Here is a 13,580-nt window from a genome sequence, read left to right as displayed (position 1 = left end):
TAGTTACGTGCGGAACCAAATTCCTGTCCTTGATTCAACGGGATGTATTCGACCTGTACCAGGAAGTTGCGTCACATTTGAGCGGTCGTGTTGCCACGTCGGAAATATCCATCATAGTCCATTGCAACTCTGGGCGGCTGCGGCTGTCTTCTCTGTCCTGAGGAATTGTGATAACCGTAGTACATAAATAACTGTAGCTCCAGTGCAACTATGGTAAGTGTCCATGATCTTATTGTATGTTCACCGGTTTGTTGGATGGTTGTCTAACGAGAACTGGTAGTCATCTACCGGTAGCTAGCACTCTAGCAAGGACCAGCAATTGTGATCAACCCTTAAGTTAGCAGTAACTTTGCATAACTAAATTGATTACTAGCCTGCTCAAATAGGTAGTGAATTTGCTCATATAACTTTACACTATCGGAGTGCCATTTGCTCAGACGTGATTTTTCCTTTCACTAGGAGACAATCAGGGTTCTGATTACTAACTAGCTAACGTTTGGTGTCCTCAGACGCTAGCTAGTAGCTAACTGCTAGGCGAATTAACGTTACTTATCTAATCTAAATTAACAGTTACTATATATAAATGGGTAATATACTCTGTTCTTTGGATGATTAACCAAGCTTGCTTGTTAGCCGACTTGACATGGCTGTCATTTAATTTATTGGTGTCATTCGCCGCACTCATTTTGGTAAAGTAGTGCATATCAGTGCTGTTATGGATAAGGCTGATGACAACTATTAGGCGTCCTTTGACGTAAAATAGACTTAAGACCGGTTGTATTTGTCGTTGTTCTTAGTGACTTGTGTATTTTGTTTTATACTATATAATATTTTAGGTATTATATTTAATGTCTAGGTTAGTAAATAATGTGGACCTGATTGTGTACTCTCGTAGGTGTCGGTCATTAATACCGTGGATACGTCTCATGAGGACATGATCGTAAGTAATTCAGGTTCATTTCACCTCTACAAGCACAACACGAAGCCTTACAGTTCTAAATGCACACTTAAGCACACTCTCTGATTATTGACCAGCCTGTCACTTAGATGATCAAATCTGTCAGTTGCCCTCCTGTGCTGTTAGATTGATATGTGATTCCTCTCCTCCAGCACGATGCTCAGATGGACTACTATGGGACACGCCTGGCCACCTGCTCCTCTGACCGCTCTGTGAAAATCTTCGACGTGAAGAACGGAGGCCAAATCCTGCTGGCTGATTTGAGAGGGTGGGTTTACACACACACACACACACACACACACACACACTCAAACACAAACATATCCATCAGGTCTCTTAGATGCAGGTGTTCTAGGAGTTCGACCTGACTTATTTAGCCTCAGTAAATAGCATGTTGAAAATGAGAGGAGCTTACAGAAAAAGGGAGCTTATTTACTGACCGTTTTCCTATATCATGCTCATCAGCTTAGCATCAGGCTGCTTCATCAGTGTTTCTCCCCCATTATAAGCAATGCAAGCTCTTCAGACTCCACCATGTTTGTATTACATCATGTCAGTGTAATTCTGGCTTTTCCTCCACCTTGCAGCCATGAGGGTCCTGTGTGGCAGGTGGCCTGGGCTCACCCCATGTACGGCAACATCCTGGCCTCCTGCTCCTACGACAGGAAGGTCATCATCTGGAAGGAGGAAAATGGCAGCTGGGACAAAATGTATGAGTACACCGGCCACGACTCTTCAGGTGAGACCCTATAGGCCGGGCAAACTATGAAGTTACAGGCTTTTGACACCTCAAAGCAGTAGCATACAGGAATATGCCACTTTTTGTGGTATATTGTTATTGGTAACTAGATTGGGTATCATTTTCAAATTTATTTTGATGGTATAGTCATGTGAAGGAGAATTCAACACACCTGTCGTTTCCACTGCCTGCACCCAGGCTATGTAGTGAACGCTGTATGCTGGGGCCAGCTTGTATGTCTTTGGGAGGATTCTGTAATTATATTGCAATGGTGACTTGGGTTTTTTTGTAGCCTAAAGCTCTGGTGTGTGTGTGTGTGTGTGTGTGTGTGTGTGTGTGTGTGTGTGTGTGTGTGTGTGTGTGTGTGTCTGCAGTGAACTCCGTGTGCTGGGGTCCGTATGACTTTGGGCTGATCCTGGCCTGCGGGAGCTCTGATGGGGCCATCTCCATCCTTACCTGCTCTGGAGACGGACAGTGGGACATTAAGAAGATCAGCAACGCACACACGGTGAGCTTTTAAAACTTCACCAAACGATGCATCATGATAAGTTGATGAAGTAATTCAAATATTTTTTTTCTTTCTTTTATTCATTCATTCATTTTTAAAGCTTGACATTTGTACAGCAGTGCCAAGGGATGCCTCAGGATAAACTGAAAAAAAAAAAAAAAGTAATATATAAACATGTGTTTTAGCTGTAATTTAAATCACCTACAGGCAATGATTGATTGATGCATAGATGCATGGAGCCAACCACAGGCCTTCCAGGTTATTTGCTGCTCCTGACTGCTCTAGTGATGTTTGTCCTCTCACTCACCCTCTGCCATTGTCTCCCTTCAGATTGGCTGCAATGCGGTCAGCTGGGCTCCAGCAGTGGTGCCAGGCAGCCTTGTGGACCAGCCCACCGGCCAGAAGCCCAACTACATCAAGAGATTTGTTTCTGGAGGCTGCGACAACCTGGTCAAGCTGTGGAAGTGAGTTTCTCTCAGTGCTGCTGTTTGATTGGCTTTCTCTGTGATTAACTTGACATTCATTAGGTAAATTAGGTATGTGAAGGCCTGTAATAATAGGACCGCTTGAACTTGAAACTGAGTTTTGAGTTTCTGTTTGAATCCGTAATCATATTGAGCTGTAGTGGGCTCACAGTGCAGGCCGGTAGTCTGATGGGTTACTGCCATAAAAAATGCAATCAGAATCAGGTAGGCTTATAACCAGAGGTGTAAAAAGTACTGAAATGTTGTACTCAAGTAAAAGTACAATTACTTTGATGAAATTGTACTTAAGTACAAGTAAAATTACCCATATAAAAATCTACTCAAGTAAAAGTAAAAAGTAGTTAATTTAAAATGTACTTTAAGTAAAAGTTACTTAGTTACTTTCAACAACTTGATGGGGGCCGCTCCTATATAGTGCAAAAAAGGACAAGGGGTCATAAATCCAATACAAAAACTAGTTATTTTTTATTAAAGGAGAATCTTTAGAAATATAAGTGCAATGACATTAAACATGTCAAACATTAAACATGTCAACACAACATTTAAGAACTTTTGGGAGGACGTGTCAAGACATGAACCACATGACAGCTAAAATAAAAAGTTTAAATACCGCTGCCCCACTGTAAACTTTGGTTACTTTACTTGTGTCCACCTTTAGAGCATTAGTCTACAAACTTGTTGAGTTTGAGCAGCAACTGATTTTCAAGATGAGTAGAGTTCATCTGGGCTAGCTTTGCATTGAACAGCAATCCAGCACAGCTGAAGAGTCGCTCGCAGGCCGCCGAGGCAGGTAGGCCAGTATTGAGTTTCAGGGACAGTTTTTTGATATTCTGAAAGGCGTTCAGCAGATCCATATTGACTGAGACACAGGCTAGGTACCCTTCTAACTCCCCTGTACCTTCTGACCTTCTGGACTTCATTGAGGAAAATAAATCATCTTCATCTGATGAATGTTGTCCAACTTGCTCCAGCCTCCAACATCCGGTCAAGGTGTTGTCTGACATAGACTAGACCTGTAGAATGACAAACAACATTTCTGACAATTAAGTATTGAGCTGCCATCAAGAGTGCATCATAACACAGAAATAGCTATAAATAGCTACTTGAGATGACAGACCTACAGTATACAGAATTATAGCATTATTTTCTATTTCTACATGCATCACAATTCATAATCCTCAATTCTTGCTAACCGAGACCCCTGAGCATGAACATGAACATGAAAGACGTGCACGTTGCAAAGCCACCACTTATCGTTATCAATATCTGACTAAACATCGTGATAAATTGCAGATAACGACATACACATTGACTTGTCCAACTGTCTGAAAACGATGGTGTGCGCATTCACATTGTTCTGTTTCAAGGCATGGGAGGCAGCCAAATGATTAGCCTAATATCAGTTTATGTGGTGTATTTCATTGCTGATGACTGATCTGCAGTTTTTAACACAATATGAGAGACTGAACATAATGCTATGACCTGAAACGAATGGAAGACAGGAATGGAATTATTATTAGTCTATTGGATGACCGCTGTCGACGTTAGCATACTCAGGGCGGTTGCAAGTGCTAGCCAAAATTAGGCTACTACCTACTAGTGCCATGAAACGCATATTTTGCTTAATGGAGCAAAGCTAACTAAATGACAAAAACGCTGTCTGAACTACTAATGGAAAGGGACAAATACTGTACTTACCAACACATGCTTGCGCAGATTTGAAGATGAATGTTTTTAAGCAGAAAGTTCTGACTGGCGGATTAGGCACAGTTTACACAGCATATAGCTGTTGCCTCTTTTACGTTGGAAGGCTAACTGCTTGCTGAGATGTGGCCACGGGTTTTCGTCATCTTCTTTAATTTCAACTGGCGGAAAGTTCGGTGCTTCAGCTTGTTGGTGGTCAGCAGCTTGTTGGTAGTCCGCACTATCATCTTCCTCCATATCTATCTCTCGTGACTCGGCACCGTACTGGGGCCTTGCATCGACTCAATCATCCACTCTATGCAGCATCCACCACTGCAGTGAGAATTGTGGTGCGCGATTCCCGCCTTGAACTATGTTTTTTTTTTTTTACTCAGTAACGGATGTAATTTCCAATGTAGCGAAGTACAATACTTCAGTCAAAATCTACTTAAGTAAAAGTAAAATTACCGATTTCAAAAACTACTTAAAAATTACAAAGTACACAAAAAAACTACTCAATTACAGTAACGTGAGTAAAAGTAATTCGTTACTTTACACCTCTGCTTATAACTCGACTGGTTTTATTGGGTATGGTTGACTTATTCTACTGTGTGTGCGTGTGCAGAGAGGAGGACGGCCAGTGGAAGGAGGACCAGAAGCTGGAGGCTCACAGTGATTGGGTGAGAGATGTGGGCTGGGCTCCATCCATAGGCCTACCCACCAGCACCATCGCCAGCTGCTCGCAGGTCAGTGCCACAGAACTATCCTCTCCTCACCTCCTTTCGTCTTCACATCTCTCTACGACTCTCTTCTCCTCGCTAAACCTTGACTCATTTTTACTCCCCCCCTCCCTCTCAAACCTGCTCTTTTTAAACACATTCTCAGCCCGGACAATCAGAGGTGTTGGTATAGGATAATGCCGTCTCCACACCTCTCCTGTATGCTTTTTTCCTCACCACACCTCACCTGGCCTCTCCTCACCCATCTCTGTCCTTCTCCTCCATCTTCCCTCCTCTCTTCTTCAACCCTCTGTGCCTTTGTCAGTAGAACAGCACATAACTGAAGTCTTCTCTAATCCACGTTGGCCTGACGGATGGTTTGCCGCTGCTCTGTCCACAGGACGGTCGGGTGTTTATCTGGACGTGTGACGACCCCTCGGGGAACACGTGGACGGCCAAACTGCTGCACAAGTTCAACGACGTGGTGTGGCACGTCAGCTGGTCCATCACCGGAAACATCCTGGCCGTGTCTGGCGGCGACAACAAGGTCAGGGCTCAAAGCAGGGGTTGCAACTCTGGGTCCAGTCAGCCTTTGGCTGGCACATGCTAGTTTGTTGGTAAACATGACCCAGTACTGGTCATATCAGGAAACATCCTTTTACTTCTGAGGGTTTGGTTCCCTGTATATCCTCAAGTCATGGCTGTTACCTTGTTAGCTGTAGGTGAGACGCTAGGCTTATCTTTATCTCATGTCATGTCAAGTGTAATTATAGAAATTTCTGTTTCATATTTTTACATTTGCAAAGCTACTGCAGTACAACATGCATGGGAAATATGTCCTTAAGTTATGTTGAACGTTGCACTGAAGACCAAGAATGGTAGAATATCTGCTCAGTCTCCCTTAGTTCAGAATCTAACTCAGCAGTAATATGCTGAATACCATTGTCGAGTAATGGATGCTGCCATAAGTCTGATATTTTCAACTGGTGGTTTCCTCATCATCATTCTGCTTAATTTGTAATTGAAATATAATGATTATCGTTTTTTTTTTTGCGAGGTGTTCACTCGGCTAATTCAGTCTCCAAATAAGAATCTCATCATTTTGTAAAATCTTTTTCAATTTGAGCCATATTGACTCATTTAGTCATGTGGAGAGACGGTGCATTGTGGGTCTGTGTGTACATACCTGAAGTATTGTGTGTGATCACTAGTGAAGAGGTGTGTGTGTGTGTGTGTGTGAGTGCCAGTGTGAGTCTGAGTCAGTCTGATTATGGCACCTGGATTGATGATGGCTCAAAGGCTTTAACCTACGCCTTTAGGGGATGGCGTTCAGGTTATCCAGTAACCGTGACCCAGCATTGGTGGAGACACTGCCCTGTGGTTCTTGTGATGGCTTGGTCTATTATATATGTGCAAGTCATTATTCTGTGTCAAAACCAAAACGTCTGGCTGACATTTTTCACTCATCGTCCCAAAAAATTGTGTTGTTGTTCGAATGTGATCATCATTCACCTAAGTTTATACATGTAATATACATATATGACCGGTAGCAATGATAATACAGCCTTGGGTGATTTTTAATCTCCATGTGTACAGATAAACAAAGTCATTTTAATTTGAGTCCTGTTTGCTAATGTGCTAACTATAGTATTGGGCCTGCATGCACACCTGAGGTATTGTGTGTGTGTGTGATGAATAGAGCTAAGCTGTATGAGTGCCAGTGATTGGTCAGTAATAAGATCTCAGTGTTGGCCTGGCCACTCGCTCCGCTGAGCTCTCTGGATTGATGAGGGCACTTATTTCTCCTGGCACTGCGCCGGGCACCAGGAGGCCATCGGGCAGGGAAACCTTGCCCAGGATGGATAACTCAATCTGGGACGGGGAAAGAAGAGATTGCCCATTGCTCACCCAGTGAGAAACTCAAACTAATAATCCATTTTTTAAGAAGGCCTGCCACTGTGGCGGCCAGAGAAATGGATTTCTGCGACAGGTGCGCTCGTATTAAGTCCATTCATCAAGGAAAGGCAGTTAGGAATGAATGCAGAATGAAGTTTGTGTCTGCAGGAGGAGAGTTCATAACATTACACCTGGCGTACATGAGGTAACCATCAAATAAATGATCTTGAATGGTTTCCCTCACATGAGGCCACATTGCACGGCGTGATTAAAAGCAAGCATTTCATAAAGGTCGCCCTTCATAGAGAGCGCTGTTAACAGCGGCTCATCTCTGCTGGAGCAATAGTCAGACTCACACCGGGGTTGCCAGACTTTGTCGTTTCTCTTCAGTTCGTTTTGTTTTGTTTTGTTTTGTTTATGCCTGCAGCGCCACTAGCAGTGAGCATTGACTCGGGGCAGAACTTGCACAGTAGGTGATGGATAAAACCTGATTCTGATGGAGTTCATGATGATAACGATCACGACTTTGTTTTGATCTGTGAAAAACAAAAATGTCAAGGGCGTAGTTTGTTGAATTTCCCTCTTCTACGAATTTGGGTTTGTTTTTCATGTTGTGCTATACATGTTTTTTTTTGGAGATAAGTCTTCTAGATTGTTCTTGTTTGGTGTCTGTGGGGTTTACATCTTTTCATGCAGAATGCGTAATTGGACCTCATATCAGCGCCAATACCATTTTCAGTACAAGCCATGTTAACGGTGCTTCTTCCTGTTTGGCAGGTGACATTGTGGAAGGAATCTCTGGACGGCCAATGGGCTTGCATCAGCGACGTCAACAAAGGCCAGGGTGCCGTGTCCTCTGTCACAGACGGCCAGCAGAACGAGCAGTGAGGCAGCAGGGCTGGGCAGGGGGAGGGAAATCCCTCACATCCACCCCGCTCCATCCCACTTAGATGGATGCGAGGCAAGGCCACCTTCAGTGGAGGATACTCGACTGCCTCAGAGACTTTTCCAGAACATTTGTCCACCTCAGAGTTAACACACACACACATCAGGAAGTGGTCCCAGCATCTAAAGGATCTAAGTGCTGTTTATATTCTATGTCTCCAGTCCAGTGTTCGTTGTGGCACTCCAAATCAAAAGATGCTTTTTTTGATGAGGTCGTATAGAGCAGAGTTAAAGTCTTGTTATGGTCTTCAAAATTGATCGCAAATTACCAGTAATTTTGTTCTTCTAGTGCTTTTGTTTAAACAAATCTTGGTCTTGTAGTTTGATTGAGAGAGTGTGTGAGTAAAAGCGCCATGTGTCAGAGTCCGGGTCTAGAGAGTTAACACTGAGAGGAAGAGGAAGAGGAAGAGGAAGAGGATGGTGCCTGATCTCATCACCTCAGTGGACCATGCTGCACGGGACCGAAAACAAATATCACAACCTTTTTTCCCCCTTTTTATGTGCTTTTGTTTGACTTTTCATTCAGAGAATGAACTTTTCTAATAAGTGAAATGAAATAAAAAACATCTCCAGCTAAATAATGGGATAGTTATTGAGAAGCTAAACATTGTTGGAATGCCCCTGTGTCAATATGCTAGAAGTGTATAGGGTTAAGAGTATAATTCCCTTTTTCATCATGGCACTGAGAAATTATTGGCGCAACTATCCTGGTTAAATCTCTTGATATACACCTGAACCAATGAATGCATACACTTATGTATTACAAGTCTTGAGAGTCTTTCCCATATGTATTGACAAGGGAAGGCTCTTCACGTGAGCCTATTCATTTTTTAATTAACTTGAATAGGTCTTAATAGGAAGTAAAATGAGTAGACAGAGCTAAGTTGCCTTTTATGTAATTATAGGTTATCACAGTCATTTGCAGGTAAAGGTCCTAATATATCGGAGAGAACAGACAGGTTGAACATCTGAAAAATCAATCACACATTTTTTTCTTTTGAGTGTCATGGCCTTAAGTGTTCAGAATGGTCAATGTACAACATACGCTGATATGAAATTGCCCAAACTTAGTCAGGAAAAAACTGTTGTGCTACTTTCTTTTCTTTTCGGCAGGACATCTACAACGTGTCAAACATTTTCTCACATTCGTGTTGACACAATTTTCTGGCACAACCCTTTCACTTCATCGGAGCGAAGAATCACTGCATTGGGTTTGAGGAGGCGAACATGGCTGTGTGACGCTCTGGAGCATGCCGACATCCCCTCAGGACCGCATTCATGCGCTGTCAACATGTGTGATGTGGTGATGAGAGAGAAGAATAGCCAACACGTCAACTCCTGCCATATTCCTTTTAAGTCAACCTCACTGCATTTCCGAATTCATCGTTCGATGTCAGTTTGATTAGCTTATATTATTATTCCGCATTTCACAATAGATTTGTAATGTCTTAAAAAAAATAAACTGTATTTTTTTCTTTTACTGAGACAGGCGTATTCTTGCATGAAATGAAAAACATTACACACAAAAAAAGTGTATCATATCTGAAGGTGTCAACGGCACGCTATGTGACTAACGTTAAATCTGTTAGTGCAGCCTACTCCAGAATCAGCGAGAGTTCGACTGCCGGCGACTTTACGAGGCGCCAGCGTAACTCCCAGCCAGCTCTTTTCCGTGAGTCAGTGATATTAACAAGTGACTCGCGGGTTATTGGACCGACTAGATGGTGTTGTTTGATGACGGACAAGAACAGTGGGCATCTGTGACCACAGAAGGATCAATACTCTAGGAACAATTGCGTGCGCCTGGGTCTTGCCTCTGAGATTTCTTGTGCGTCTCACCTGCCCTCCTGCCTGCCGCAGCGGGAACTGTACTTATCACATCACTGGTCACTATTCCAAATTTACCAGCGCTATCGCTGTGTCGTTGCGTGTGATAGTACTACCGACTTCCCCAGTGTGTAGCCTACTCTCAACGACGATTTGTTTTTCTGCAATGCCAAGCTGGAGGAGAAATCTGACTTTCTGCTTGCAGAGAATGCACGACGACGGTAGGAAAAGCGCTTATGACCGCATTATTCTGTTAATGACGAGGGTTTGCTATTTTGTTTGGTGCGTATATGAGAAAAATGTTTTGGTTCTTTTTTGAGAGGCGAATCTACCTAATTGTTGTGATTGTTTCGGCTCTGTGGGTTTGGAGATAACCTATAGTTAAGGTTTGAATCCAATAACAGCAAATGCAGTAACGTTACAGAACGCACGTGTGTGGTCATGGTTCCCTGACCTCCCTCTTTCCTGGGTTTTGTTTAATATTTCTATATTGGTCCGTATCATTCAAAATATCTCCCCTTGGAAGGCTGGAGTATGACGATTAACTTTTTTTTCGCCCGTGGATTTTTAAATGGGAATTGTGGTGGTTTTGGAGCCTGCTTAAGTGAATGTAGGAGATGACTGTCATTAATCAACACTCTTACGACATTGACAGATAATAACCTCTCCATGATTCCTTCCTTCTTCCTCATTTTAGCGGTGTGTAACAAGACTCTCTCTCTACTTTTGGGTCTGACCTGTCAGGTTAGGTTTTTGCAGTTGGGTATTTGCAGATGTTAGCAACCATCTGCATGATTTTTGTTTGGATTTTGGATGCAGTCCTAATTGTCACCAACCCATTGTGCTTGTGACAATGTACTTGGGATGTTATTTTGTTCACCTTAAGCACACAAGTATCATTGATCTTCATACGACCCCTAATAGACTCCAGTGCTGTTGGTCATCAATGTTATCAAAGTCCAGTGTGGTGTCAACAGGCAGTAATTAACTGTCAGTTCAGAATCATTGAGGAGACTTTGTTGTACCTCCACTGGCTGGTAAAGTGCTGACAAACAATGCAACTTAAATTAAGCTGTCTCCAAGTTGGGTGAAAATTGGCAGCGTTCTGATGGTATAAAACTCAGTGGAAGTGTGGAATACACTTCTCTTCCTTTCCCACGGTTGTTTCCTCATCACCATTTTCTACCATCTGAAATTGATTATAAAGGCGCCACGAATTAGACATCTCATGTCATGTGCCATGTAATATGTATCATTTAGGTTTATAAATATACATCCCTTCGTACATACATATTCTGTGAAGTAAGGGGTAAGGCTGCCATATAAGTTTGTGTCCACAAGCCATAGTGTTGATTATCAGCTTTAATCTGTCTGCCAGGAGCGTCTTGCTCTGTGGCTGTGTAGTGGAGGGCTCACCAGGCGTGCTCTGGAACTCCTGTAGTTCTGCCATGCAGACAGGGCTGAGAACAATAGGATACCCGCTTTGGGGAGAACATTACCATAATGGCACATCGCCTCTGTTTTGACATTTAAGTGGGTCCTGGCTTGACGTGGTGTTAATTGTGTGGCAATCAAGCTGTTGGCCAAATCACTTCAGAGGGCCCCTGTCTCTGTCAGCACAATTCTTTTCTAATGAGATGAATGGACACTTACAGAACGATTGCACCTACACTCTAGTCATATTTGTGTGTTTATTTGGCTCTCCTGGTCTCGTGCAGGTTTTGCAGTTTATTTGATGGTCAGAATTGGCAGGTCTAGCAATAGAATGGGGTCTGTATGATTCCTGTTATGCTTTCCTTTGTTAACTCTCTGGACTCGGGGGGCCAGATTCAGGCACTTGGGGCGATTCTGGCATTTTGAAAATGTAAGCAAATGTTCCAAAGTCAGTGGTATTTGGTTCATATTAAATGTCTGTCTTTGGCATGCATCTGACTTGTTTTCCACATACTGAGAGCATCATACTAAGAGAATAATCAAAGTATGATTTTTCTATTAAAGAGGGTGATTTGAGAGAATTTCCAAGCATTGTTAATGACTTAAGAATATATGAATCAAGTGCCTTGTATTAATAATTACTTTGTATGAATCATGTGCTTATGTAAGCAGGGGCATGGCTTTTCTGTGTTCCTGTGTATATGTGTTACTTTTATTAGTAGTTACTGGCACCACTTATTCTGCATATGTGTAAGATCTACATGCGTAAGTGAAGGAACCTCTTGTCTATGTTTGGTTGAGCTCAGTGGTGATAGGGAGGGTCTAACTGTGCCTTTTTCGACCTTGTGTAGAACTGACATCCTTTGGAAGACAGGAAGCTCAGTTAGAGATCTTAGTCGAGCGTGGCCTGCTGTTCCTGCTGACGTTAGAATGATGTATGGCGTCAGTGTTAGATACAGAGTAGATAAAATAGATAAATCCTAAGTATATAACCCCTGTGCAATGTTAGTGAAAATGCTTCACTTTCATCCTTGTGCTGTGAGTGAGCCCGATTGCAATTGTTATTGAATACATATACTGATCTACAACTCCGGAGTCCTGAGATAACTTAAGAGTGAATTTTCACCTAACAGAGGGACTCTGAATAGATTACTTTTCAGACTTACCCAATACCCACTAAGCCGCATACTCCATCCTTTTGAAGTCCTTACCGTGTGTGTGTGTGTGTGTGTGTGTGTGTGTGTGTGATGGAGATATACTCTAACGGGTGTATTGTCTGTGCTCTTATGGGTTGATTGTTGACCATAGACTAGAAACCCTTTTGAGAAGAGGTGAAGAAGTTAATATGGGTCATCAAGACGACAGATGTTTACTGTACAGGAAGAGCCGGTGATGAATTCATGTGACCAGTCAACAACAAGGCCTTAAAAACATCCAGGGCATTGGGTTGATTCCAAGGCAGCTCACTCACTCATTCAATTCATATAGGTTCTAAGTTCAGGGTGTGTTGCAGGGCATAGGATGTTCATGCTACCACAGCAGTGTGATGTCCGTAAGCCTATAGACACTTCCTAAACCGTTCTGGTAAAGTTCATTTTCATAAGGTAATCATGAAGTTATGATGTAGTGCATGAAGTGGGCCAACATGCAGTTCCAGACCCGAGTTGTGCCAGCCAACATTTTAGTAAAGTAACTCTGATTCTAGCAATTAGCATGAGTAAATATTCAAATAATCATACTGAGTCAATATTCAAATATTCATTAATTGTAATCAGTTTTAAGCGCTGGTTGACTTCACACTGGAAGACGTGCTCTAAAATGAGGGCTGTGCACCTTTTTGTGCTTATGCAGCTGGAGACTAAACAAAGTGCCCCAGTGTGTGGAAAATCAATTCGGTCCGAAGACACAATTAACCCTAATATTTATGGTGCATTTCCCTCATCTTGGACATAAAAAAGTCAATAATGAGGTACCCAGGCCAGCGGAGTGATGATAATGCTATTAAGGAGTCTGTTAAGAGCTGGACGACACAATTAAACATCTCTGACGAGGGGGCTGCTTTGCTTGTTGCTTCATTATTCATCGTGAATAACCATGTTTCACACTGAAGTCATCTCGGGCTGTTTTCTGTACAAATTGCCATTCTGTGCTTGGCGCTGTGAAGTGAGGCTGAAAATGAACTTCTCCCAGATAGCAGCTGTCTGAGGAGAGGATGCGGCCCAGATGCGGCCCAGATGCGGCCCAGATCGGGCCCAGTTCCAGTGGGTTTGGGCCACGTCTGGCCCAGATTCGTTTCAGAGGCATATGCTCTCTGAGCTGTTTGGGCACCAATTTAAGAGCCCGGCAACAACAACAACAGAAAAAAAGCTATTTAACATTAATAGTT

General features: G+C 42.8%; 2 protein-coding genes across 2 annotated transcripts in view; both read left to right on the top strand.

The window, feature by feature from the left end:
• The first annotated feature begins 63 nt into the window (after positions 1–63).
• sec13 (SEC13 homolog, nuclear pore and COPII coat complex component) lies at positions 64–8,511 on the top strand. Its single transcript, XM_012822641.3, has 9 exons — positions 64–213; positions 896–940; positions 1,111–1,226; positions 1,546–1,697; positions 2,072–2,205; positions 2,536–2,669; positions 4,999–5,119; positions 5,493–5,639; positions 7,766–8,511. The coding sequence occupies exons 1-9, from the start codon at positions 211–213 to the stop codon at positions 7,874–7,876; spliced, it is 963 nt and encodes a 320-aa protein (XP_012678095.1). The 5' UTR covers positions 64–210; the 3' UTR covers positions 7,877–8,511.
• A 1,037-nt stretch (positions 8,512–9,548) lies between these two features.
• Positions 9,549–13,580, top strand: part of grip2b (glutamate receptor interacting protein 2b) — a 183,383-nt gene continuing 179,351 nt past the window's right edge. Inside the window, exon 1 of the mRNA XM_031568242.2 lies at positions 9,549–9,981. Coding sequence (XP_031424102.1) covers positions 9,927–9,981 — 55 coding nt within the window. The 5' untranslated portion in view covers positions 9,549–9,926. The remainder of the gene's footprint in view (positions 9,982–13,580) is intronic.

This window comes from Clupea harengus, chromosome 5, assembly GCF_900700415.2.
Source record: "Clupea harengus chromosome 5, Ch_v2.0.2, whole genome shotgun sequence".
NCBI lineage: Eukaryota > Metazoa > Chordata > Actinopteri > Clupeiformes > Clupeidae > Clupea > Clupea harengus.
This window is presented reverse-complemented; position numbering and strand designations above follow the sequence as displayed.

What these genes read in the sequence shown, in the direction of transcription:
- sec13 (XM_012822641.3), top strand. An exon ending in CGTCTCATGAGGACATGATC is followed by an intron (nt 941 to 1,110) that starts GTAAGTAATTCA and finishes CCTCTCCTCCAG; the next exon opens with CACGATGCTCAGATGGACTA. An exon ending in AGATCAGCAACGCACACACG is followed by an intron (nt 2,206 to 2,535) that starts GTGAGCTTTTAA and finishes GTCTCCCTTCAG; the next exon opens with ATTGGCTGCAATGCGGTCAG.